General features: G+C 39.6%; 1 protein-coding gene across 5 annotated transcripts in view; it reads right to left on the bottom strand.

Annotated features, from left to right (window-relative positions):
* CEP70 (centrosomal protein 70) overlaps positions 1–20,749 on the bottom strand; it is a 70,156-nt gene extending 49,407 nt beyond the window's left edge. Inside the window, exons 1-8 of one of the 5 annotated variants that reach the window (XM_042955791.1) lie at positions 20,629–20,743; positions 18,369–18,471; positions 7,995–8,085; positions 7,539–7,562; positions 5,678–5,802; positions 3,172–3,262; positions 2,925–3,048; positions 2,400–2,580 (exon numbers count right to left, since the gene is read on the bottom strand). In XM_042955791.1, coding sequence (XP_042811725.1) covers positions 2,400–2,580; positions 2,925–3,048; positions 3,172–3,262; positions 5,678–5,692 — 411 coding nt within the window. In that variant the 5' untranslated portion in view covers positions 5,693–5,802; positions 7,539–7,562; positions 7,995–8,085; positions 18,369–18,471; positions 20,629–20,743. Of the gene's footprint in view, positions 1–2,399; positions 2,581–2,924; positions 3,049–3,171; positions 3,263–5,677; positions 5,803–7,538; positions 7,563–7,994; positions 8,086–18,368; positions 18,472–20,628 lie in introns of those variants that run through there. The other 4 variants (XM_042955794.1, XM_042955790.1, XM_042955792.1 and 1 more) reach the window with 4 other exon arrangements.
* Between the last annotated feature and the right edge of the window lie 7,143 nt (positions 20,750–27,892).

Raw genomic sequence — 27,892 nt, 5'->3', positions numbered from 1 at the left:
GATGGACTTTACATACATTCAGAACATTTCATCCTAAAGCATTGGAATACACATTCTTCACAAGTACGCATGATACATTCTCCAGAATAGAGTACATACTGGGGCACAAATCAGCCCAAGTACAAAAAAGATCAACAAGTACAATAAAGATCAAGATCACAATGAGATACCACCTTACACCTGTCATAATGACTAACGTTAACAACTCAGGCAACAACAGATGTTGGCAAGGATGCGGAGAAAGAGGATCTCTTTTGCATTGTTGGTGAGAATGCAAACCGGTACAGCCACTCTGGAAAACAGTAGGGAGGTTCCTCAAAAATTAGTGCAATTACACTACTAGGATACAAAAATGCTGATTCGAAGGGGCATGTGTAGCCCAGTGTTTATAGCAGCGCTATCAACAATAGCCAAATTATGAAAGGAGCCAAAATGTCTGTCAACTGATGAATAAAGATATGGTATATATATACAATGGAATATTACTTGGTGATCAAAAAGAATGAAATCCTGCCATTTGCAAAAATGTGGATGGAACTACAATGTATTATGCTAAGCGAAATAAGTCAGAGAAAGACCAACATCATATGATTTCACTCACATGTGGAATTTAAGAAACAAAAGGGAAGGAAAAACAAAGGAAGATAAAAACAGAGAGGGAGGAAACCATAAGAGACTCTCAAATAGGGGTGCTTGGGTAGCTCAGTCGGTTAAGCAGCCAACTTTTGATTATGGCTCAGGTAGTGATCTCATGAGCCCTGTATGGGGCTCAGCACTGGGCTTGGAGCCTACTTGGGATTCCTCTCTCCCTCTCTCTCTTCCCCTCCCTGCACTCGCCCATGTGCTCTCTCTCAAAATAAATAAATAAACAGTTAAAAATAAAATAAAATAGGGGCGCCTGGGTGGCTTGGTCACTTGAGCGTCTGACTTCGACTCAGGTCATGATCTCACAGTTTCTAAGTTTGAGCCCTGCATCGGGCTCTGCACTGACAGTTGGAGCCTGCTTCAGTTTCTCTGTCTCCCTCTCTTTCTGCCCCTCCCCGGCTCACGCTCTTTATCTCGCTCTCAAAAATAAATAAAAAATAAAAAAAATTTTTAATAAAGTAACGATTTCTTAAAATTGGGAAATTAAGCATTCAGTGTTAAAATACTGCTATTTTTATAAAAAGAAAAGTAACCAAACAACTTATAATAATCACAAAGGATATTCCATAAAAACATTAAATTTAATTCAGTAACAAATATTTGAGCATTTACTCCTACTAATAATAGGTACTCTTTTAGCCTAAACAAAATAGACAAAAATACTTGCCTTCATGGAGCTTACATTCTAACACAGGGAAATATATAAACAAAACTATTTGTTTATATATAGTATGTTAGGATATTGGACAGCGGTAAGAACTATGGATAAAACATAAATCAAGGAAGGAGTATGAAGTGTGGTGGATGGGATTGGCAACTGTAAGTAAAGTAGTCAAGAAAGGTATTCCTGAGAGATGGTAACATCCAAGAAAGGACAGAGAGAACAAGCCATGCAGCTAACTCTTGGTGACACTGAGAAAGGAGAGAGAGAAGAGCATGCAGGGCAAAGGGAAAAGAAAGAACAAAATGTACAAAGGCCCTGAAGTGAGGATGATCAAGGAAAATGTTCAAGGAAGAACAAGAACATGAGTGTGGCTGGAGTAGAAATAAGCAAGGAGTACACTAGATGAAATCAGAAAGTAACAGCTAGCCACATTATGTAGGACCTTAGAGGCCATGGTAAGACTTTTTGATTCTCCTCTAAAGAAAAAGGAAAGCCATTAGGGGCTTCTGAGTTACTATGTTCAAAAAGACACTGAAAAAGTCAAGGGTGGAAACAAGAGAGACCAACAGAGGGGTAGAAGAGAAATGAAGGTGACTTGGACCGGAGTGGAGACTAAAAAAAAAAATTAAAAGTTTTGGGAAGAAATCCAGGAATACATTTTTAGACACTTAAAATTCTAGATATCTATTAGACATCCAGTAGAGATATCAAATAGGCTGCAAGGTATCAGTCTGGAACTAAGGGAAGATGCCTGGGCTACAGATTTAAATTACAAATGAATTTATGCTATGAATTAGACTGAACATCTGAGTCAGAATATATAGGAAATATAAAAGATCTAAGAAATGAGTACTGGGGAGTCCCAGCACTAAGAGGATAGACAGATAAGAACCAGCAAAGGAACTGAAGAATGACCAAAGGAAAACCAGAGGAGAGGACATTCTGGAAACCAAAGAAAGAAAGAATTTTAAGAAGGCAAGAGTGATAGGTCAATAAGATAAAGTCCACTGAATTAAGCAACAACACAGAGGTCACCTGTGACCTTAATGAGCCGTTTTAGTATTATCATGTAAGAAAACACAATTAATACCTGTAAAGCTTTATGCTCCTTTTGAAGATCTTTTATTTTATTCTGTTGCTGGCTAACCCTATTTATGGATTCATCCTCCAATTCACCAATTTTGGATTTCACACACTCCATAATTTGTTCCAAGTCATTAGCTCGTTGTTCCTGATCGGCTGCTCGGCTCTGTTCTAGCTGAAGTTCATTTCTAATAACACACAATTCCTTCCCTTAGTTATAAAAGTTAAATCACATCAACAAACATACCCATCTAACAACATAATGAATTTCTAAAATTTCTTTGCATTCTTAAAATTTCCATCATGTAACACAAACCAATATAAGAAATATAGGACACTATTACACACCTAAGCTAAACTATTACTGAAAGAATTATCTATTAAAAATATTAAAATATAAAAATATTTAAACTTAACATTTAGTCAAAATAGAAAATTAAAGGTCTGGATTCTTTTCAAGGCAATTATTTTTAGAATGCATATATCACTTATATACAAACAATTCAAAAGAGACATTTTTCCATTTTCTTACTTAAGCTGCTGATTAGTTTCTATGAGCTCCTGGATCATGTTCTGCTGACGTGTTGTTTCTTCCATCAATGTTTTCAAATTCTGCCTCATCTTCTGTGATGACTGTTTATCAAAAATGATGAAATCTACATTTATGGAATGTAACACAGATAATAAAAATAAAAAGCAAAAAAAAATTTTTAGGATAAAAAGTTTTGAAAGGAAAAAGACATTTTTTACCATAATGAGCAAGAATAGGATCTGATTACCTTTAAGATCAGTTCTTTTGACTAGTAATAAAGGTTTTAAGCCATGCATCATCAAAAGCACATTTATGCTTTCCCATTCTGCTTCTTCCTGCTACGATTACAAAGAGAGAAAAGAATCAACTTTAACATATAGAGAAAACAAACACCCTCTTGAACATAATTTCCTTGTCTTCAGAATAATGGAACTTTTTCTCCAAAGTTTTTTAATATGAATTTTTATGTACATATAGTAAGTAAAATTAAACTTATTTCTGGCAAAATTAGCAGACTATAAAGAATGCAAATGAGCATAAATAATTATATAATTCCAGAATACTCATACATAAGGCCTTAATGGATAGAGTAAAACAAAAACACCAACAAAAAAATACCTTGTAATTTCAGTGAACCAAATAGACCCAAGTTTTTTTGTTTAACTGAACCGGACCAGGCTCTACTCAAAAGAAACAGCTGCAAATTAGGTCATATTAACTGAATAGTAAATTAAATTTGAGTCACTCAGAAACAAGTATCACTTAATAAGTAGGGTCACAAAAATTTTTTTTTAAATCTGACTGGTCAAAGCCAATAATTTAATAGTCTCTTGTATAATAGACAAGGTCTAATTATAAAAAGGAGTCTGTCCATCTAGGTAACTGATTCTAGTAGAATCACTCTGAAAGATACTCTCAAGCTTTGTATCCCTCATTCTTAAATATGTATTTACAACACAAACCTGAGAGGGGAACCCTGACTTTCTAGAGTATGTAAATAAAAACATAATAATGGGAAGAAAAAGGTAATTAAGAACATACAATACAGATAAGAATGAAAAGAGCATGGGGCATCTGGGTGGCTCAGTCAACTAAGCATCTGACTTCGGCTCAGGTCATGATCTCACAGTTTGTGGGTTCAGGCCCCGCTTCAGCCTCTGCGCTGACAGCTCAGAGCCTGGAGCTTGTTTCAAATTCTGTGTCTCCCCTTCTCTCTCTGCCCTTCCCCCGCTCACACTCTCTCTCAAAAGTAAATAACCATTAAAAAAATTTTAAAAAAGAATGAAAAGAGATTTTTTAATTATACATTTATATGCATGACATTAACAGTTTATAACAGTCTTTTGATGTAAATCCAATGATCAATTTGGAGTCACTGTATGAGGTGATTTACTTGCTTTTTAAGTTATTAAAGTAGGGGTGCCTGGGTGGCTCAGTCAGTTAAGTGTCCAACTCTTGATTTCAGCTCAGGTCATGATCTCATCATTTGTGAGATCAAGCCCTGAATCAGGCTCTGTGCTTACAGCATGGAGCCTGCTTGGGATTCTCTCTCCCCCTCTCTCTGCCGCTCCCTTGCTCACTCGCGCGCGCGCGCTCTCTCTCTCTCTCCCAAAATAAACAAACATTTAAGTTACTAAAGTATATTTAAAAAGGTAATTTGAGTGAATTTTTAATGTTAAAATGCTTGAAAAAATAGAATTTATACAATAGTTTTCATTGGTGGAATAGTATTAAATATTTTAATAGCTTAAAGATTAATAATTTAGGCAACAGACAAAATACACATAAATGGATTAGTCTCCATATCCAAATCCCTCTAGATATTAAAGAAATTTCTCAAAACAAAAAAGGAACAAATTACCCTAACTATGATAGCATTATCAATAACAGTGCCAAATCTTTCCTTTTGACTGCTTTCCTCCTCTTCTCTATCCTTTCTGTACTTCTCCGCCCTCCCACAATCTTTTCCCTTCTTATTTTTTAAGGTCTTCTGGTCACAAAGATTCATGACCCAGAATTTAAATTATTAAACATATCGGTTTTAGGGGCGCCTGGGTGGCTCATTTGGTTGAGTGTCTGACTTTGGCTCAGGTCATCATCTCACAGTCCTTGAGTTCCAGCCCCGTGTCGGGCTCTGTGCTGACAGCTCAGAGCCTGGAGCCTGCTTTCGATTCTGTGTCTCCCTCTCTGTCTGCCCCTTCCCCACTCAAGCTCTGTCTCGGTCTCTCTCAAAAATAAACATTAAAAAAAAAAAAAAAAAAAAAAAAGATATGTTTAGGAGCCAAAAGTTCTGGGTGGGCATCTCAGTGGATGTCTACTATGACTCGCAAAAACAAAGTACTCTGTAAATAATGCCACACATTTTAAATGATCAAATTATACATATTGTTCCTGGATACCTCTTTTAATGGAAAGAATAACTGCAAATTCTGAAAAGAGGTAAGAATGGCATTTTCTTAAAAAAAAAAAAAAAAGAAAAAGAATGGCATTTTCTAAAGTATGTGGTACAGAACACTAAAGAACTGTTCCTGAGACTAATGTGAAATAAGTAGGAAATACTGTATACTAAAGTCTCTCTTTGGACAGTATTGTGAAGTCTTACAATAACAAAATCATTAAATAATCTTTAACCCAACATTTCCCAAAGTTATTTTATTACAGAACCCTTTTAAGAAAGATTTTTCACATTTGTAAATGCAGTATTCTTTGGCACGTACTTCACGAAACACTGGCTTCAAATATTTTAAGTTTACCTGTTTTTCAGTCATGAGTCTGTTTGATGATTTACTAGACTCCTAGGCTTTAGGCGCTGCTGGAGATTTGGTATCTTAAGTAAAATCCGAAGAAGTAGATTGGCAGTAAAAAATACTGGAGTTGCCTAAATTAGAAAAGAAAAAATGCAATAGTTGTTAAAGGAAATTATACTTCAAAGAACCAATAACTCTTTGGCAATTTAAGCCATTCCTGTGTCAAAAGTCATATGACTTGTCAGAAAACTGATTTTAAGAATGATTAGAACAGGGGCACCTGGGTGGCTCAGTTGGTTAAGTGTTCAACTTCAGCTCAAATCATGATCTCACATCACAGTTCATGAGTTTGAGCCCCTAACAGGCTCTGTACTGACAGCTCAGAGCCTGGAGCCTGCTTCGGATTCTTTATCTCCCTCTCCCTCTGCCCCTCCCCTGCTCATGCTGTGTCTCTGTCTCTCAAAAACAAACATTTTTCAAATAAAAATTAAAAAAACAAAAGAATGATTAGAATAAACCCTAATTTGGGGATGCCTGGGTGGCTCAGAAGAGCATGCAACTCTTGATCTCTGGGTCCTGAGTTCAAGACCCACATTGGGTGTAGAGATTGCTTAAAATTTAAAAAAAAAAAAATCAATGTAAAAAAAGATTAAGCCTGATCTTATGATGTTCTCTTCTAGAAATAAAACATTATGAGGTTTGACACACACACACATACACACAATTAACTAGCTAATGTACGAAGCACATGCTGCTGATAAAGTTATCTTTTGTAAGCTGATTCCCCAAAACTGAAAGAAATGTGCCTGGCCGAAAGTTACACGTCAGTCTAACAATTCACATGACTAATGCCAAGGGTAAATGCAGTGCCACTTTCTTAGGTGGTCTTTATTTCTAAATAGATCAGAGGCTACCAGCGAAGGGTTCTGTTTGGGAGACAAAAAAGTTTTTATTTACTCTACTCTACCATCACTTCCTCTTGTTTTCTAAGACTCTATCATCCTATAGGAAAAAATTTTCTTGTATTGGTTGATATATAGGTAGAATTCCTCCTTTCCAGAGGCACAATCACACACATTCATTAGCATCATGAACTTTTAGACCTTGAGAGGACCTTGGAAATTGTTTGATCCCAAATCTCTAGCTGTTTGTAGCTGGCAGGGAGGCATACGGGAGAGTTGTACCAGTGTAGCATATACTGGTAACCATCTGGTGAAATGATCTTCTCAAGATTGATTAGGAAAGAAGCAAGCCTCCTTGCTACCAGGTCGTATTTCTTCCAAAGCACAATTCTACCCTTCTAGGTCTGCTTCAGATAATGAAATCCAACTAGACAATTTACCAATCACCCTTATGTGTCTACAGGGTGTAGCTTTCCAGTTTCAGATAAACTCAGTAACATGTTATAAATTTTCAAATTCTGCCACTTTTGCTGCTGGACATCAACTTTGGTCTCTTTTACCAACTCAATCACCCACTATGTTAATCCCTCCTGCCTTTACAAACCTTTCAGCTAGTTTTTAAACTTTTCATTAGAAAAATTTTCAGAAATACATAAAAAAATATAATAAACCCATGTTTTAAAAAATGTCTTTTTATTTTCCAAATCAGGATCCAAAGAAGGTCCATATGTAGGCCTCTAAAGTTTTTTCTCATCTGTAACAGTCCCATCCCCCCTCCTTTCTCTTTTGACATGCATTTATTTGTTGAAAAAATAGGTCGTCTATCCTGTAAAACTACCCCTATTTCAGATTTGGCTTACTGTATTCTTGTCATTTAACATATATCTCTACCCCCTATATTTCTTGTAAACTGTACATCTAGAGACTTTATTAAATTCAGGTTCAGTATTTTCTGGCAGGAATACCTCAGAGGTGGTACTATGTTCATCCTGTTGTATCACCATCAAGAGTCGGCCAGGGGAGGGAGAGAAAACATAAGAGACTCTTAAATATGGACAACAAACAGAGGGTTACTAGAGGGGTTGTGGGAAAGGGGGTGGGCTAAATGGGTAAGGGGCATTAAGGAATCTACTCCTGAAATCATTGTTGTACTATATGGTAACTAACTTGGATGTAAATTAAAAAAATAAAAGGAAAAAAAAAAAAGAGCCAGCTAGAATTTTAAAGTGGGAAGAATACATCCTTGGATTTCAGAAATAAGGATGTAAGATAATCCCCCCAAGAGTGAGAAGCTACATATTCTGACAAGCTTCCTAACTACTACACTGGACCTCTTTCAAATCTTCAAAATGTCATTCCTCTCCATATTCAAGGCCTGGCTACTCTTAGCCTGTTCTTCACTTAGTTAACTCATACTTGACCTTCAGATCCTGGCTCAGATTTCTTTCTTCAGGGAAATCTCCCCTGATCCCATGACTAGATTAGGTCCTCTTGTTAAATGTTCTTGTAGCACTATAAAGAATAAAGTATAGAGGTTCAGCATTCAGAGTCAGATGGTGACTACTAGTTTAACTAATAAATTATATGACAAAGACAATTCATTAACATCTTTGAGCATTTTTTTCTTCATTTGTAAAAGACAACACAGTAATATACCTCATAGATTAAATTAAGTCATACAACATGTAGAAAGTACTTAGAACAAGAACCTGGCATATAGAAACTTATAGATTAGTAGTACTTATTGTTATATAAAAGTATGCTAGGGGCGCCTGGGTGGCTCAGTCGGTTAAGCATCCGACTTCAGCTCAGGTCATGATCTCACGGTTCGTGAGTTCCGGCCCTGCGTCGGGCTCTGTGCTGACAGCTCAGAGCCTGGAGCCTACTGTGGATTCTGTGTCTCCCTCTCTGCCCCTCCCCTGCTCTCACTGTTTCTCTCTCTCTCAAAAATAAACATTAAAAAACTAAATAAAAGTATGCTAAACAAAACTAATCTTACCATCATATATTAGCTCAGATTTTTTTCTACAAATTACTCAGATCATTATTTCATACAAGTTGTTTTACATAAGTATGTCTAGATTTAAGACTAAATTTCATGAGGGGCACCTGGATGGCTCAGTCGGATGAGTGTCCGACTTCAATTCAGGTCATGATCTCACAGTCCGTGAGTTCGAGCCCCACATAGGGCTCTGTGCTGACAGCTCAGAGCCTGGAGCCTGCTTCAGATTCTGTGTCTCCCTCTCTCTCTCTGCCCCTGCCCTGCTCATGCTCTGTCTCTCTGTGTCTCAAAAATAAAAACATTAAAAAAAATAAAAAATAAATAAAAGTGTTTAAAAAAAAAGACTAAATTTCATGAGATAGGTAGTCTACTTTTGGTAACGATAGAGTAGGCAGCTCTGTCTCTAAAGTCAAGTAAGAAAGCTGAATACAATACACTAAATTTGGGGAACCTGGCTGGCTCAGTTGGTACAGCATGCAGCTCTCGATCTCAGGATTGTGAGTTCAAGCTCCACACTGTGTGTATCAAATAGGTTACAAAAAAAAAAAAAAGGCGGGGGGGGGGGGGACAAAAATAGAACATACCAAAATTTATGGGACTCAGTGAAAGCAGCGCTAAGGGAGAAATTTATAGTTATAAACATTTACATTAAAAAACAAGAACAGGGGTACCTGGCTGGCTCAGCCAGTTGAGCATCTGACTTCAGCTCAGGTCATGATCTCACAGTTCGTGGGTTCGAGCCCCAAGTCAGGCTCTGTGCCGACAGCTCAGAGCCTGGAGCCTGCTTCAGATTCTGTGTCTCCCTCTCTCTCTGCCCCTCCCCTGCTTATGCTCGCTTGCTCTCTCTCTCTCTCTCTCAAAAATAAACATTAAAAAAAAAAAGAACCATCTCAAATTAACAACCTAACTTTACAACTTAAGGAACTAGAAAAAGAAGAACAAAAAGCTAGCAAAAGAAAGGAAATAATAAGGATTAGAGCTGGGGTAAAGGAAAGCAATAGAGGAAAATCACTGAAATAAAAAGTTATTTGAAAAAAAAAAATCAGCAAAATAGGCAAACCTGTAGCTAAATGGACACAAAAAAAGAGAGAAGACTCAAAGTACTAAAATCATAAATGAAAGTGGGGACATTAATCACAATTATACAGAAATAAAAATTCTAAGAGAGCAATACAAAGAAACAGAAAATCTGAATAGACCTATAATTTACATGAAGATTGATTCAGTAATCAAAAATCTCCCAACAGGGGCACCTGTGTGGCTCAGTCGGTTAAGCATTCAACTCTTGATTTTGGCTGAGGGCATGACCTCACAGTTCCTGGGTTTGAGCCCTGTATCAGGCTCTGTATGGACAGTGTAGAGCCTGCTTGGGATTCTCTCTCTCCCTCTCTCTCTCTCTCTGCTCCTCTACTGGTTGTGTTAGTTCTCTCTCTCTCAAAATAAACAAACTTAGGGGAAAAATCCCAACAAAGCAAAGCCTTGGAAATGATGGCTTCACTGAAGAATTCTACCAAACATTTAAAGAACTAACACCAATTATTCTCTAACTTTTCCAAATACTGAAGAGAAGGGAATAAATACTTTCTAATTCATTCTTTTTTTAATGTGTATTTATTTATTTGTTTGTTTAGAGAGAGAGAGAGAAGACAGAGAGAGAGACAGACACAGAGAGAGAGAGAGAGAGAGAGAGAGAGAGAGAGAGAGAGAGATTCTCAAGTAGGCTCCATGCTCGGCACAGATTCTGACACTGGGCTTGATCTCATGGGCTTGATCTCACTGTGAGATCATGACCTGAACCAAAATCAAGAGTCAGATGCTTAACCGACTGAGCCACCCAAGCACCCCTAATTCATTCTTTTTTTTTTCATTTTTTTTAAATAGTTATTTTGAGAGAGAGACAGATCATCAGTGGAGAAGGGACAGAGAGAGAGGGAGACACAGAATTCAAAGTAAACTCTAGGCTCTGAGCCGTCTGCGCAGAGCCTGACGTGAACCAAAAGATCATGACCTGAGCCGAAGTCAGATGCTCAACCGACTGAGCCACCCAGGCGCCCCAACCCCTAATTCATTCTTAAAGGCTAGCATTATTCTAATACTGAAGCCAGATGAAGACAATACAAGAAAACTAAAGACCAACATTCCTTATGCACATTGATGCAATTATCCTCAACGAAATACTGGTAAACCAAATTCAACAGCATATTAAAAGAATCCCACAACCAAGTGGGAGTTATTCCTGGAATGTAATAATAGTTCAACATATGAAAAACAATTAACGTAATGGACTGCATTAATGGAATAAAGGATAAAAAAACCACATGATCATCTAAATTGATGCAGAAAAAGCATCTGACCATGGCACAGAAAGCCCCTAACAAAGTGGACTCAAGGAAGTCCACACCAAATACGTAATAGTTCAAATGACAAAAAGTAATAATAAATAAAATTTTAATACACTAAAATGGGACACCTGGGTGGGTGAGTTGGTTAAGCTTCTGACTCTTAATTTCGATTCAGGTCATGATCTCACGGTTCATGGGATCAAGCCACACATCTGGCTCCACACTGACAGCATGGTGCCTGCTTGGGATTCTCTCTCTCCCTCCCTCCCTCCCTCCCTCCCTCCATATCTCTCTCTCTCTCTCTCTCTCTCTCTCTCTCTCTCTCTCTGCCTCTCTCCTACTCGTGTTTTCTCTCTCTCAAAATAAATAAACTTTAAAAAAATAAATAAAAGCACCAGAAGTTAACAGTTACATACAAGAAAAACCCCATAAGGCTATCAGCTAATTTTTCAGCAGAAACAATGCAAGTGCTAACACTCACCACTTAACCTGCTTACACCAGCACCGCTCCCCCATACCAAACTTGAGTGGATCCGCCCCTCCCAGTCATGCTTGCCTCAGTCCCAGCACTGAGGGTCCCCTCCCCCAGAACACCAGTTCAAACCTCACCAGCACATGTCCCAATCTGTGGGTTTTGCAGGACCTCGACTACAGCAGCAGCAGTGGCAGGACTCATTTCACAAGCAGAGCACCACACACCTTGTTAAAAAACGCCCAACCTGGTGAGGGACCAAACGCTGCCCACAAGAGGCAAAGAGAGCCGTTGCAAACAATGAGATTGAAGGAAAAAGCAATCAGGACTCAACAGCAAAGCACGCTCAACACACACAGGAGACACTCCCTGAAGCACCAGGTCCTAGAGAACAGGGGACACTGCACTACATGACACTACAAGACCTTTTCTTCATAAGACCATTACCTCAAGAGCAAGAGATATAGCTGACTTTCCAAACAGAAAGAAACAGACACAGAGTCAGACAAAATGAGGAGACAGAAAATATGTTCCAAATGAAAGAACAGGACCAAACCACAGCAAAAGACCTAAGTGAAACAGATATAAGATAAGATCCCTGAGAGAGAATTTAAAGTAATGAAGATACTCACTGGACTTGAGAACAGTGAAGGACATCAGTGAGACCCTTAATAAAGACAGGAAAAAAAAAAAAAAAAAAACAGAACCACCAAACATCTTCAGAGATAAAGAACTCAATAAATGAAATTAGAAATACACTAAATGGAATAAATAACAGGCTAGAGAAAACAGAGGAACAAATTAATGACCTGGAAGTAATGGAGTAATGGAAGTAACCAAGCTGAGCAAATGAGAGAAAAACACAATATGCAGATTGAGAACAGTCAGGGCACTCAGTGACTCCATCAAGCACAATAATATTCACATTATAGGGATCCAAGAAGAAGAGAGAGAAAGGGGGGCAGAAAATTTATTTGAAAACATAACAGGTTAAACTTCACTAATGTGGGGAAGGAAACAGATATCCAGATCCATGAGGCACAGAGATTTCCCCAAAAATTCAATCTGAGAAGATCCACACCAAGACACATAGTAATTAAAAGGGCAAAAAGTAGTGATAAAGAAAAATTTTTAAATCAGCAAGAGAAAAGAAGATACTTACATACAAGGGAAACCCTGCAAGGCTTTCAGCAAGTTTTTCAGTAGAAACTGCATGCCAGAAGGGAGTGGCATGATACATTCAAAGAGCTGGAAGGGAAAATATGCAGCCAAGAATAGTCTATCCAGCAAGGCTAGAATTCACAAAAGAAGGAAAAATGAAGACTTTCTCAAACGAATCAAAACTAAAGAAGTTCATGACCACTAAACCAGCCCTACACCAAATAAACACGACTCTGAGTGGAAATGAAAGAGTATGAAAAGTAAAAAATACAAAAGGAGTAAAAATGAATATTTCTGTAAAAACAATTCAAGGGATTAATAAAAGGATGTAAAATATAACACTGTATACTTAAAACATGGGGAGGAGTAAACAATGAGTTCAAACTTAAGCAAACATCAACCTAATATAGACTACTATATACAGAAGACATTATATACAAATCTAATGGTAACTATAAACCAGAATCCAGTAATAAATATGCAAAGGATAAAGAAAAAGGAAGCCAAGTATATCAAAGAAAGTCAACAAACCATGAAAGAGAACAAGAGAAGATCAGAGAAAAACTACAAAAACAAGCACAAAACAAGTAACAAAATGGCAATAAAGACATATCAATAAATATTTTGAATATAAATGGACTAAAATCAATCAAAACACATAGGGTGACAGAGTGAATTAAAAAAAAAAAATAGGGGCGCCTGGGTGGCTCAGTCGGTTGAGCGTCCGACTTCAGCTCAGGTCACGATCTCACGGTCTGTGAGTTCGAGCCCCGTGTCGGGCTCTGGGCTGACAGCTCAGAGCCTGGAGCCTGCTTCTGATTCTGTGTCTCCCTCTCTCTCTGCCCCTCCCATGTTCATGCTCTGTCTCTGTCTCAAAAATAAATAAATGTTAAAAAAATTCAAAAATAAAATAAAATAAAAAAATAGGGGCGTCTCAGTGCCTCAGTTGGTTAAGTGTCTGACTCTTGATTTCGGCCCAGGTCATGATCTCACGGTTCTTGAGTTCAAGCCCTGCATCAGGCTCTGAGCTGACAGCACGGAGCCTGCTTAGGATCCTCTATCTCCCTCTCTTTCTGCCCCTCCCCTACTCTGTCTCTCAAAAATAAATAAACAAACATTAAAAAAAAAAACATTCACCAAAATAAAGTGAGATTTATTCCTGGGATGCAAGGGTAGTTCAATATTCACAAATCAATGTGATATACCACATCAACAAGAGAAAGGATGAAAACCACATGGTCAATAGATGCAGAAAAAGCATTTGACAAAGTACAACATCCATTCATGATAACAACTCTCAACAAAGTAGGTTTAGAGGGAACATATTCCTCAACATAATAAAGGCCATATATGAAAAACCCATAGCTAACAGCATACTCAATGGGAAAAAACTGAGAGCTTCTCCTCTAAAGTCAGGAAGAATAAGGATGTCCACTCTCACCACTTTTATTCAACATAGTATGAGAAGTCCTACCCAAAGCAATCAGCAAACAAAAAGAAATAAAAAAGCATCCAAATTCGTAACAAAGAAGTAAAAATTTCACTATTTCCAGCTAATATGATACTATCAAAAGAAAACCCTAGCGACTCCACCAAAAAATTACTAGAACTCATAGATGAATTCAGTAGTCGCAGGATACAAAAATCACTATAAAGAAATCCATTGCATTTCTATATGCTAATAATGAAGCAGCAGATAGAGAAATGAAGAAAACAACCCCATTTACAATTACATCAAAAATAATAAAAAACCTAGAAATAAACTTAACTAAGCAAATGAAAGACCTGACCCTGAAAACTCTTGTCAGATGAAAGACACTGAAGACAACACAAAGAAATGGAAAGATATTCCATGCTCATGGAGTGGGAGAATATTGTTAAAATGTCTACACTACCCAAGGCAATCCACAGGTTTAATGCAATCCCTATGAAAATACCAACAGCACTTTTCACAGAACTAGAACAATCTTAAAATTTGTATGGAACTGCAAAAGACCCCGAATAGCCAAAGCAATCTTGAAAAAGAAAAACAAAACTGAAGGTGTCACAATTCCATACTTCAAGTTATATTACAAAGCTGTAGTCAACACAACAGTATAGTACTAGCACAAAAACACATAGATCAATGGAATAGAGTAGAAAATCCAGCAATAAACCTGTAGTTATATGGTCAATCAATCTTTGACAAAGAAGGCAAGGCTATGCAATGTGAAAAAGGGAGTGTCTTCAATAAATGGTGTGGGAAAAATGGGACAGGTACATGCAAAAGAGTGAAACCTAGACCACTTTCTTACACCATCCACAAAAATACACTCAGAATGGATTAAAGGGTAAAGGACCTAAATGTGAGACCTGAAACCATAAAAATCCTAGACAAGCACAGGCATTAATTTCTCTGACATTGGCCATAGTGATATCTTTCCAGATAGGTCTCCTGAGGCAAGGGAAACAAAAGCAAAAATAAACTATTTGGACTATATCAAAATAAAAAGCTTCTGTACAGCAAAGGAAACAACCGACCTACTTAATGGGAGAAGATATTTGCAGGTGATCTAACTGGTAAAGGGTTAGTGTCCAAAATATATAAAGCATTTATGAAACACTCATAAACAAATAATCTGAGTAAAAAATGGGCAGAAGACACCAACAGACATTTCTCCAAAGATGACATACTGACAGCCAACCGACACATAAAAACATGCTCAGTTTCACTCATCATCAGGGAAATGCAAATCAAAACCACAATAAGACATCACTTCACACCTCTCAGAATAGCTAAAATAAAAAACTCAAACAAGTGTTGGTGAGGATACGGAGATAAAGGAATGCTTGTGCACTTTGGTGGGAATGCAAACTGGTGCAGCCACCATGAAAGACAGTATGGTGATTCCTCAGAAAATTAAAAACAGCACTACCCCATGATTCAGTAATCACACTACTGAGTATTTATCCAAAGAATATGAAAACACTAGTTTTAAAGGATATATGCACCCCTATATCTATAGCAGCATTATTTACAATAGCCAAACTATGGAACCAGCCCAAGTAAGATGAATGGATAAAGAAAAGGTGGTATATATATTTAATGGAATATTGGTTGGCCATTAAAAGTGAATAAAATCTTGCCATTTGCAACAACATGGATGAACCTAGTAGGTATAATGCTAAGTGAAATAAGTCAGAGAAATAAAGATACCATATGAACTCACTCGTATATAGAACTTAAGAAACAAAATAAACAAGCAAAGGAAAAAAAAAAAGAGAGACAAACCAAAAAAAAACCCGACTCTTATCTATAGAGAACAAACAGATGGTTCCCAGAGGTGAGGTTGGTTGGGGGGGTGGGGTGGGGGGAGAGTAAAAGGTAAAGGGGATTAAAAGTACACTTAACTTGACGAGCACTGAGTAATATGTGTAACTGTTGAATCACTATATTGTAAACCTGGAACTAATGTAACACTGTACGTTAACTACACTGGAAATAAAATTTTTAAAACCAACAAGGTGAAACCACAATACACCTATTTAAATGGCTAAGACTAACTATACTAGTGTTTATGAGAATAGGAAGGAAATGGAACTCTGATACACTGCTGATGGGCATGTAAAATAGGACAATCAGTTTTTATTTTTAATGTTTATTTATTTTTGAGACAGAGAGAGAGCATGAGCAGGGTAAGGACACAGAGAGGAGACACAGAATCCAAAGCAGGCTCCAGGCTCTGAGCGGTCAGTCTTGACGTGGGGCTCGAACTCACAAACCTAAGATCATGACCCGAGTTGAAGCTGGACACTTAACCAACTGAGCCACCCAAGGTGCACCTAGGACAATTACTTTGGATAACACTTTGGCAGTTTCTGAAAAGGTTAAATAGACACCTAAGACCCAGCCGTTCCATTCCTAGGCATTTACCCAATAGAAATGAAAGCATATGACTACACAAGTCCTATATATAAAAGTCCTTGTAATACCCAGGAACTGGAAACAACTCAAATGCCAATCAATAGCTGAATGGATACAAAAACTGGTAAAAGCATACAATGGAATCTCTCAACAATAAAAAGGAATAAACTATTGATACATGCAACAACACAGATGAACCTGAAAATACTTATGCTGAGGGAAAGAAGCCAGACAAATAAAGACTACATACTGTTTGAATCCATTTATATAAAATTCTAGGAAACAAAAACTAATCTACACTGACAGAATGTAGATCAATGGTGGCTAGGGGAATGAGAGGCTAGAAAAATGGATTACCAAGGGGAACAAGGGAATTTTAGGGGTGATAGATTCACAATCCTAATTGTGTGATGGTTTCACAGGTGTATATGTATGTCAAAACTTATCAAATACAAATACTACACTTTATTTTGTTTTCATAAAGGGAGATGACGAAGGGGAGACTACAGTTTTATTTCATTTTTGAAGTTTATTTATTTTGAGAGAGAGAGAGAGAGAGAGCACGCACATGCATGTGTTAGTGGCGGAGAGTCAGAGAAAGGAGGAGAGAGAGAATCCCAAGCAGGCTCCACACTGTCAGGGTGAAGCCAGACACGCGGCTTGATCTCACGAAACCATGAGATCATGACCTAAACCGAAATCAAGAGTCAGACGGCCAAATGACTGGCCACCCAGGCGCCTCTCAAATAGTACACTTTAAATATATGCAGATTATATATCACATATATCTCAACAAAGCTGTTTAAAAAAAAAAAAGCTTTCCTGAAATGAAAAGAATATACACATATGAAATTACACACATGCAAAGAGTCTATCACATACTTGACAATACTGACCCAGAAGACACATCCTAATAAAATTACCGAATTTTAGGGGTGCCTGGGAAGCTCAGTCTGTTAATGATTTCGGTTCAGGTCATAATCTCATAGTTCATGTGACTGAGCCCCGTGTTGAGACTGAGCTCTGTCAGCTAAGAGCCTACTTGGGATTCTTTCTCTCTCTCTCTCTCTCTCTCTCTGCCCCTCCTATTCATGCACATGCGTGCTCTCTCGCTCTCTCAAAATAATAAATAATAACTTTAAAAAATAATTCATTAAGTTACACATTTGGCCTGTGTTCTTTTCTGTTTGACTTCATAATAAAAATTCATTTTATAATAAAAGAATTTTCCTAATAATAAAAACAAAAGCAACAAAACATGAACCAAAGAAAGCTGGTATACCTCGGTAGCCAGGCTACCTGGGTTCAAACCGTGGACTCTGCCACACAGCCAAGAAAGCAGTAATACCTCTGTGCCTCAATCTCATTTTCTTTTTTTTTTTTAATTTTTTTTAATGTTTATTTTTGAGAGAGGGGGAAGGGGAAGAGAGAGAGGGAGACACAGAATCTGAAGGAGGCTCCAGGCTCTGAGCTGTCAGCACAGAGCCCGAAGCTGGGCTCTAACTCACAAATCTTGAGATCATGACCTAAGCTGAAGTAGGATGCTTAACCGACTGAGCCAGCCAGGTGCCCCCCCTCAATCTCATTTTCATACAATGAGTATAATCAAAGTACTTAGCTCATAGGGTTGTTACAGAGATCAGGAGAGTTAATATAGAAATAAAATAGAACAACACCTGGTTCATAGCAAAACAGAGGTGGTGATTAGAGTTGGTGACCAGCTATGTGAGTTAGTGTAGTTACTTAACCTCTCTGGGCTTTAGTTTCCTTACCTGAGTTTCAAATATCTACCTGACCAGATTATCAGGAGATCAAAAGGAAATATATGCAATGTATCTATTACCGTATTCAATAAATAACAGGTCTTCTCCATGGCCTCCCAACATCCAGAGTTATCTGTCACAGCAGACATACCTCAGTCATAGCACGTCCTTCTTGCGCTTTTCACCTGGTCGTTCAAGTTGATCTCAATGAAATGATCACCCAGTGAGTCTCACGTCCGGAACTGGATCTTCATCTAGATTTCAAAAAGATAAAAAAACCAAAATCTTAAAATGTTTGACCTTCTAGTACGAACGGTCCTGTGTTATTCCCAAAGCAAGTATCCATGGTACCGGTAACTACTGAAGGGGGAACAACTGAAGCCACAACTGATGGACTCCGATGCTGCCACCTTAGCTGAGAGTCCAAATCTATCACCACCTATCATTAATTCTGACCTCTGGCCGCAAGGGTAGAACATTCTCATTTGCAAGCGTACTAAAATGAAGCACTTTCAGATGGACAAATAGCACTAACCACAAAAGGCAAAGTCAGGAAGAAAAACGATCCCCTCAGTTCCACTGTGACCAAGCCCTCCTTTTCAGAGGCCCACGATAATGTGCTGATATTTGCACCAGCCTTTTCCCCCATTAGAAGCTGTGACAGGACATAGACCTGGAACCTTGAGTCACAGGTAGAGACCAAATGCTTCCCAAGGCCAAAGCAGAAGCTATAGCTTTATTCAGTGTCATAACACACCTAAAGAAAGACTGTGGGATTAGGGAAGGCAGGATAGGAGTTGGTTTGTACACGGCATAAAAAGCCAAATGCAGAGAAGCAAAGCATAGTTGTACCTTCTGGCACTGTCCAGGTTTCCAAGAGCCCTTTGCTAACTTACCCTTCATACGTCTGAAGCCCCACTAATAAGCACTGTCCATTGAAATACAATTGTTTTTAGGGGCGCCTGGGTGGCTCAGTCCGTTAAGCGTCCGACTTCAGCTCAGGTCATGATCTCCCAGTTTGTGAGTTTGAGCCCCGCGTCGGGCTCTGTGCTGACAGCTCAGAACCTGGAGCCTGCTTCTGATTCTGTGTCTCCCTATCTCTCTGCTCCTCCCCTGTTCATTCTCTCTCTCTCTCTCTCTCTCTCTCTCTCAAAAATACACATTAAAAAAAATTTTTGTTAAATTTACTTGTTTTTCACCCCTTTTGGGGGGAAAAGCTGTAAATAACAAACCATGGCCTGTAATGATTCTTTCTCAATTGAGTCACGTCAAAATCTGTAATTAGCTTTCTCAAAAGCAAATATCTCACATTACTGCAATAAATGCAACACGTAATGCTTTCGAAGTCTCTGGTCTCTATTAAATACAGTATTAGATAAATGCTTTGGAAGTCTCTGGTCTCTACTCCAAAAACATGCCAACATGCTGCTTAATTTTCTTAGGAAGGAGTGAATCTACCACAAATAAGGAAATGGGAGTGGGGATTGGATGTCATCTCCACCCAATCATTCGGCCCCAGAAGAAGGTACACAAAGGGCCAGAACACACCTCTCCCGCCTTTGAAGCAGAAGCTGTGGACAAAACCCTAGTCAGCCACCTCTTCCTCAAGAGGCGGGGGGTAGGGCGGGGGGGTAGGGCGGAGGGGGGGGGGGGTGTAGGGCGGGTAGGGGAGGGAGGCCGGAGTGCACTTGGCAATACAGAAAGTAAAAACAAACTCATGCAGAAGACTGGAACCAATATGGGTAATGCCTGCACACTGCTTAATATTATTATGGTCAGAGAGTAAGTGGTAGTAGAAACCCTTCCTGTGTGGTCCCTAGGTGACGGATCTCAGCCTTCTGACATTTCCACCTAATTTTCTCAACAGAATCAAATTAGACTCCGCAGGGAGGCAGCGGTCCTCCCAACCTGGAATGAGCATAACGAACCGTTCCACTCACCTACCCTTCTTGTATTCTCCTTTTGCTCCCTTCTCAGACACCTGACACTGACAAGTGAAGCGGGTCGGCCCTGGCCCACTCGTGTAGATGGAGGAAATTACCTAGGACTTATCCGCAACCCGGATCCGCCAGGTATCAATACCCGCGCCAGTATCAATCTAAGCCTTACACTTAGTGCCTCACTTTACCTTCTCAACCACCACGTAAGGCAAGAATTACCAGCTGTAGGCTACGAATGAAGAAGCTGAAGCGCGGAGACGTTAAATGAGCAGCCAAAGACGGCAAGGGCCGGGGAGCCAGGGCTCGAACCACGTTTGTCCTTATACTGGTATACTTGTGACTGGTGTGCTTTCTGGGGGGACCTGACAAGGGTCGGTCTGCCCACTCGGCGGCACCAGCGGCGGCAGATCTCAGCGGTGCTTTCGGGAGGGGCTCCGACCGATGCCTCCGCGATACCCCTAATCCACTCACCTTCCTCAGCCGCGGCCTCCCACCAGCAGCGCGCCCGGCCCGGCCCGGCTCGGCTCAGCCCTCTCCGGCCCCGCCTCCGCGACCGTTACCGCGCCTTGGGAGACCAGCCAATCGAACTGGAGCGCGGTGAGGGGCGGGCCTCGGCTACGCCTCCGAACGCCGCTAGCTGTTTCCTCCGGCAACCGGGGGAGGCTAGGCGGGCCCAGGGCCCGGTTGGCTTCGCAGCTGGAGGCGGGGCTTATATTCGCGTAGACCAGAGTGCGCCGCGCTTGCGGTCTGCGCCTGCGCACTTTCATTGCTCTTTCAACATTTTCTGGCCTCGCAGGTGCTGGTCGCAGCCACCTGGAAACTCATTTGTCCGGGAGACCGCAGAAATACATACTTAAGGCAGTTGGTCAAAGTGAGGCCGGGGCGAGGTGGCCAAGGCACGCTGCTCTCCATACACACAGTTAAGCCGTGACTGCGAACTCTTGCTGCAGGACTAGTCAGCCTGTTCTCCAGGTTACAGACCTGGCTGAGCACAGCAGCACCTGGCATTTGGAGAACCCCCGTACGTGTTTGTTAATGACATTTTACCCTTGTATTCAGCATTTTCAAATCCCCACGAAGCGTCAGGCCCTACATCAGGCTCCAGAAATGCAGAGGTGGACGAAAGGAGATGCTCAAAGTTTAGTTAGGGAGATGGATATATGCTCTGAAATTCAGATACAGTATGATAGGCATAATCCGAGGATTTTGTGTAGGGCGCAGAAGGGGAAGAGAAGCATTACCTAAATCGGTTACTGAAGTCTTCCTACCTGGCTGCATTTTAGAATCTCCCGGGGAGCTTTGAAAACTTGGTGCTCAAGCCCCAGACCGCTTAAATCAGAATCTCCAGGGTGGGATTCAGGTGTCATAGTTTGTCGGTAGTCTCTCCCCAGGTGATTCCAATGTGCAGCCAATCTCAACTGCAAACCTAGAGAAATGGTTCTGAATGGTAGGAGTTCCCCAGCAATACAAAGGAAAGACAGAGAAAACTTCCTGTGCAAATTAAATAAGATAACTCCAAAGCACATTATTATAATGCTCAGGTTACAAGTGCACAGTAAACCTTATTATTATTTTTTGTCATTTAAACCTGGGCCCCTTCGGGACCGCTCATATCTGCTCTCGCTTAAAACCTAACTCCCAAAGCTTTTACAAATATAATGGAACTTACTGAGAGCTTTCTGACAAAACTGAGTAGTATGTTGCATCACTGGAGATGGGGAGGAGGAACGCCTTGACAAGTGTGCTAAAAAGCTGGGACTTTATCCAGGGGGTGATGGGAAACCATAGACAAGTTTTCAAAGAGGTAATAAAATGGAAATGTTTTTGTTTGGTTATCTTTAGGCCTAATTTTCATGCATCTTGAGACTATAGATAAAAACTGAAAGGCCAGTCGGTTGAGCATCAGATTCTTAATTTCAGCTCAGGTCATGATCCCAGGATGGTAGGATCGAGCCCTGTGTCAGGCTCCATGCGGAGCCTGCTTAAGATTCTCTCCCCACTCTTCCCCTTTCCCCCACCCGCGTGAACTCTCTCTCAAATTAAAAAAAAACAAACAAAACTTTTTTAACCTGTAGGAACAGCTCCACCATGTACAAACATGATCACAGCTTTTTTTCCCCACAAAATGAAATCACCTCAATATTCTATTCCCAAAATAATAAGTTCAGAATCTACAAATAGGTCCCTTACTACCATTTTCAAAAACTCATAGCGGGTTAAGTGATCCAAAAATTCCTAGTAGAAAATACAACTTCCACACACCTGAAGGGAAGGCTTGGAGTCTCATCTGCCCGATATAGTCGTTGCACGTTACAGCCACATGGTGTCGCTGTTTGACGATCTGTAGTTACCAGGTCTGTGGTGTTGCAGGTCCCACAGGGGCCAACAAGGATCTCCAACAGAAGGTATTAATCATAATGTGTCTCACAAGGAAGTCTCAGGGTCATAGCTTTTAGGGTACAATACTTTCAGGCCCATATTCACCCCTCTTCTAGGCAGCTGGGGCCATTATGAGTTTGAGCTCTGGGTCTGCTCCATGCAAACATGTTCTCACCCCTGCCACCCAACCCCTTTCCTTACCTGCCTATTCACACTAGCAATAGTTAATAAATAGATTTTCATCTTCAACCCTTGAAACAAAGTCCCACTGCTTGCCTTTTCCAAGACAATAGGGTGATTTTCCCATTCTTCTGAGTGTAGCTGCCTTAACTGTAGCCAGGAAACCAAATATCACAGGTCCATTGGGATCATTTTGGCCTCATATAATAGAAAACCCAATTCAAACTGTTTACTTAAAAAATAAGGAAATTTATTATCTCACATAACAGAAGGTCCACAGGCAAAACAGACTTTAAGGCTGGTGAACTCAATGGTTCAACAAGTTATCAAGGACCCAATTGTTACCAGGCTCTCTGCCCTGCTGTAAACATGGTAGGTTTCAAATTCCTACTAAAGTGATTTTCCAGATGTCTACCAGGAGCAATCAGGACCCTATACTTTTTTTTTCCATCTATAATCTTTCCATCCAGTTTTTTTGAGTCAATTAGGTCTCACAGGCCCATACGCTGCTTCCCAATCAATATCTGTCTAGCAAATGTGAAGACGGAGTAAGCCTAGTTTCTGGAAGGGGAAAAGGGTTACCATAATTGGAATTGACATGGGTGGGTGGTCATTGAGTCACATAAATTGCAAGGTGGAGGTATGGCTATTTGAGTAAAACTGGCATCCTGTAAGGGTCAAGAGGACAATGGATGCTAGATGCATAATCACCAGTATCTTTTACAATCTTCAAAGCACAAGAAAGCTGATTACTCTCTATTTCCTAACAAGAGAGCCTCCTCTTCATTCCTCCTGGATTTTGTGTGTATCAAGTGGAAGGGAGGAAGCTCTACAGCACTGTCCTCCAAAGGAATTTCTTTATTACAACCATCAAGGCCTTTTCAGCACCTCTCTTTGCTAGAGAAGTAAAAGGCTCTGCACACAAGTTGTCTTAGCATTCTGCTGCATTGGTCTCAAGTTTTCTATGAGTCTTCATTGACCCACCAGAATGTTAATGGTTCTAAACACTCATTTAACATTTATTCACAAAAATGTATTTGGCACCCATTATGTGTCAGGGACTAATCTAGATGCTGAGTTTACAGTGGTGAGTGAACCAGATGTGATTCCTGCCCTCATGGTGTTCATGATCTAGTTGGGAAGAGAAATATGAAGGAAAAAAAAAACGTCAAATAAACATTAATTATGATAAATCTATGAAGGAAGAGAACAGAGGTGTGTGGAGGAGCCTCTCTCAGGAAGTGACATTTAAGCTGAGATCCAAAGGCTATCTTCATTTCAGCTTACTGCTTTCCTCTGTGCTTTGTCTTCCCAGTATAAATTACAGCCTTCGTTAACAATTAAAACAGATCTTTTCATTTCGAAACTTCTAAACTGATTCTCAAATTTTCTCCTAAGCATAAAACTATCAAAGTTATTCCCATAACAAAGAGTATACCACATACGAATGGCATTTGGTGATGAATTCTTGAAGAGTCCTCAATTTACAAGTCTTGTAGACTTAGAATCCTTAATTACACTAATACATTTGTTTCTGCCTCTCCTATGAGAATTTGAACTCTGGGGACACGGATCATATCTTACCTTTTCCAACACCTAGCATAGTCCCTGGCACATAATAGATACTTAGTACAGTGTTGAGTGGCATTGTTAAATTTGAGTCGGTTTTATACAGGGGTCTTTCACCTTCAGGAGCCATTTTCCAATATGAAAGACCATAAGCAAACAGCTCAAACATATTAATAACAAATGCTCAAGAATCAATACAGATTAACAAGAGTTATATTAATTGAACCTTTAAAATGTATCAAGCTCTGGGCTAAACACTTTTATTTTCTAATTTCTTGACTCTTCACAGCAACCTTAACATAAGTACTGTTGTTATCTTCATTTTACAAATGACCAAATTGGAAAATAGGAATAAAAAAAAAAAAAAAAAAAAAAAAGACTTGCTAAGATGACACAGCTAGTATGTGGCAGAGCCAGGATCTGAAATCAGCTCCAAGGCCGACTCCATTAACCACTTTATCAACCACTTCTCTTGATGGGCATCTGCTCTACCATAAGATGGGTATGCATTTATTCCAATTCGAAGTTATTTCATCTGTGCATTAGTTATCTATTGGTACAGAACAAATTATCCCTAAACACAGCCCCTTAAAACAAAAACGTAATATCTTGACATGTCTGTGGCTCAGGAACACAGGGGGGCTTAGCTGGATGGTCTGGACAGAATCTTTCATGACGTTGCAGTCAACCTGTTAGCCTGGGTTGGTCGTCTCAAGGTTCAATTGGGGCCGAAGGATTCGCTTCCAAACTGACCCATGTGGTTACTGGCAGGGCTCAGTTTGTTCCTTACCAAGCGAGCCTCTCCACAGGCTGCCTGAGTATCCCCAAAACATGACAGCTTCCCACAGAGGGAGTGTCCAAGTGAATGTGTGAGCACCTAAGACAAAAGCTGAAGTCTTTTTTATAACCTAATCCAGGATGTCACATATCATCACTTCTGCTATATGCTGTTAATCACACAGACCAACTATAGTAAAACATAGTAGAGGACTATACAAGGATGTGAATACCAGGAAGTGAGGATCCTTGGGAGCCACCTTGGAAGCAACTTACCACAATCTGTTTCCTCATTTTTTGTGAGTGCCTCCTCCACTAGAATGTAAACTTCAAAATAACTTTTTATTTATTTATTTTTTAAAGATTTTATATTTAAGTAATCTCTACACTTAACATGGGGCTTGAACTCACAACCCCGAGATCAAGAGTTGCATGCTCCGCTGACTAAACCAGTCAGGCACCCCTCAAATGCCCTCAAATAATTTTTCAAAAGCAGGGCTCTATCATACCTAAGAACACTACTTATATAATTTTTTTATTTTTATACTAAAAAAATAATAATAGGGGCACCTGGATGGCTCAGTTGGTTAAGCATCCAACTCTTGATTTCAGTTGATGTCATAATTTCACGATTTGTGAGATCAAGCCCCACGTAGAGCTCTCCACTGACAGTGTGGAGTGTGCTTGGCATTCTCTATCTACCTCTCTGTCCCTCCCCCCATTCGTTCTCTCTCTCTCTCAATATAAGTAAACATTTACAAAATAATAATCATTTCTTTTCTGGTTTTCCAGAAAGCAAAATCTCAAAGGAGATGAAACAAAATTTTGAGCTGAACCCAAAACTATGAGAGATACACATATCGAGAGGAGTGTTACCTATACATACATCAGCACAGTCAGGAGCAAGTCAGGGGGAACTGAGCCCAAGATTCCTGCATTGACTAGGACTCTGGAAGCATGTTAAAGTGGGTCCAGATCAGTGGCTCTCCCGAGCTCCCAGATACAATTATCTCAAAATAAAATTTTTAAAAAATCACCAATAGACCTACACTAAAAGAACTTCTAAGTATGTACTTTAGAAAGAAGACAAGTGATCAAAGACAAGTCTGAGATGCAGGGATTGTTGAGAAAAAATGATAAACAGGTAGACAAATCTAAACAAACATCATGTAATACAGTATAATGATCATGAAGGCAAATCTGTGGGCTGAAAAAAAGGACAGACTAAAATGAAAATGGGGGCAGCCATTGGAGTTAGAATATTCCAAGGTCCTTGTGTTGTTTGTAAGAAGAGGTGGGATGTTTAGGCTTTGTTAAGTATGTAATGTAAAATTTCAAGGGTAGCCATTTGAAGAAGAGGAATAGAGCCAATGACTTCTAAGCCAGTAGACAGAAAAAGTGGAAAAAGAAAACAAAACCTAAGTCTACTTTTAAGAATGCAAGAAAGGAGGGGTTTTTGGGTGGTCAGTTGGTTAGGTGTCTGACTTCAGCTCAGGTCATGATCTCGCGGTTCATGAGTTTGAGCCTGTCAGCTCAGGTCATGATCTCACAGGTCATGAGTTGGAGCCTGTGTCGGGCTCTGTGCTGACAGCTCAGAGCCTGGAGCCTGCTTCTGATTTTGTGTCTCCCTTTCTCTCTGCACCTCCCCTACTCACACACTGTCTCTCTCTCTCAAAAATAAACATTAAACAATTTTTGAAAGAATGCAAGAAAGGAGAATAAAAAGCAGAACACAGGTGGGACAGTTAGAAAGCTAAAGATAAAATAGTAGAGACAAACCAAATACACTAGTAATAATAAATTGACAATATATAATTCAAAGTGGGATAGTTCAAAACACCCCTCTTCATTATTTTTAATAAATTTATACCCCCTCCACCCATTTCTCCCCCCATCAACCTCTGAAGACCACCAATCTGTTCTCTGTATCTATGAGCTTATTTTTGCTTTTCTTTTTAGATTCCACCTATAAGAGACATATACATTATTTGTCATTCTCTGTCTGACTTATTTCACTTAGCATAGTGTCCTTGAGGTCCATCCATGTTGTCACAAATGGCAGAATTTCCTTTTCTTTTTCAGGCTCAGAGCCTGGAGCCTGCTTCTGATTTTGTGTCTCCCTTTCTCTCTGCACCTCCCCTACTCACACACTGTCTCTCTCTCTCAAAAATAAACATTAAACACCTTTTCACCTGAATAATAATAATAGTGTGTGTGTGGCAGGGCGGATGTCTATACCCAGAAATGAAAGTGCTGGATCATAGCATAGTTCTATTTTTAATTTTTTCCCTTTTATTTTGATTTCTGTTCATACTGTGTAAAAAATTCAGGAAATCAGTCAAACACATTAACAATTCCCTTTTCAGGGCGCCTGGTCAGTTATGCGTCCTACTCCTGATTTTGGCTTGGAGCAGGAACTCATGGTCCCTGAGACGGAGCCCTGCCTCAGGCTCTGCGCTGACAGCTCAGAGCCTACTTGGGATTCTCTCTCTCTTTCTCTCTGTCTCTCTCTGCCTCTTCCTCCCTCCCTCACACCCCCCCCCCAAATAAACAAACACTTATAAAAAAAAAATTCCCTGTTCAAATGGAGGCCCAATGAAAACATGGAGAATGGTGAATGAAAACATTTTTAGCTGCTCTCCTAAAATACATCACTGATGAGGTGTCTGGCTGGCTCAGTTGATAGAGCACATGATTCTTTCTTTTTCTTTCTTTCTTTCTTCCTTTCTTTCTTTCTTTTCATTTTAAAGTAGAGCATGTGATTCTTGATCTTGGGGTTGTAAGTTCAAGCCCTATGTTGGTATAAAGATTACTTAAAAATAAAATCTTT

Source organism: Panthera leo, chromosome C2, assembly GCF_018350215.1.
Source record: "Panthera leo isolate Ple1 chromosome C2, P.leo_Ple1_pat1.1, whole genome shotgun sequence".
Taxonomy (NCBI): Eukaryota; Metazoa; Chordata; class Mammalia; order Carnivora; family Felidae; genus Panthera; species Panthera leo.
Note: the sequence above shows the minus strand (reverse complement) of the source record. Positions and strands in the feature narration are given on the sequence as shown.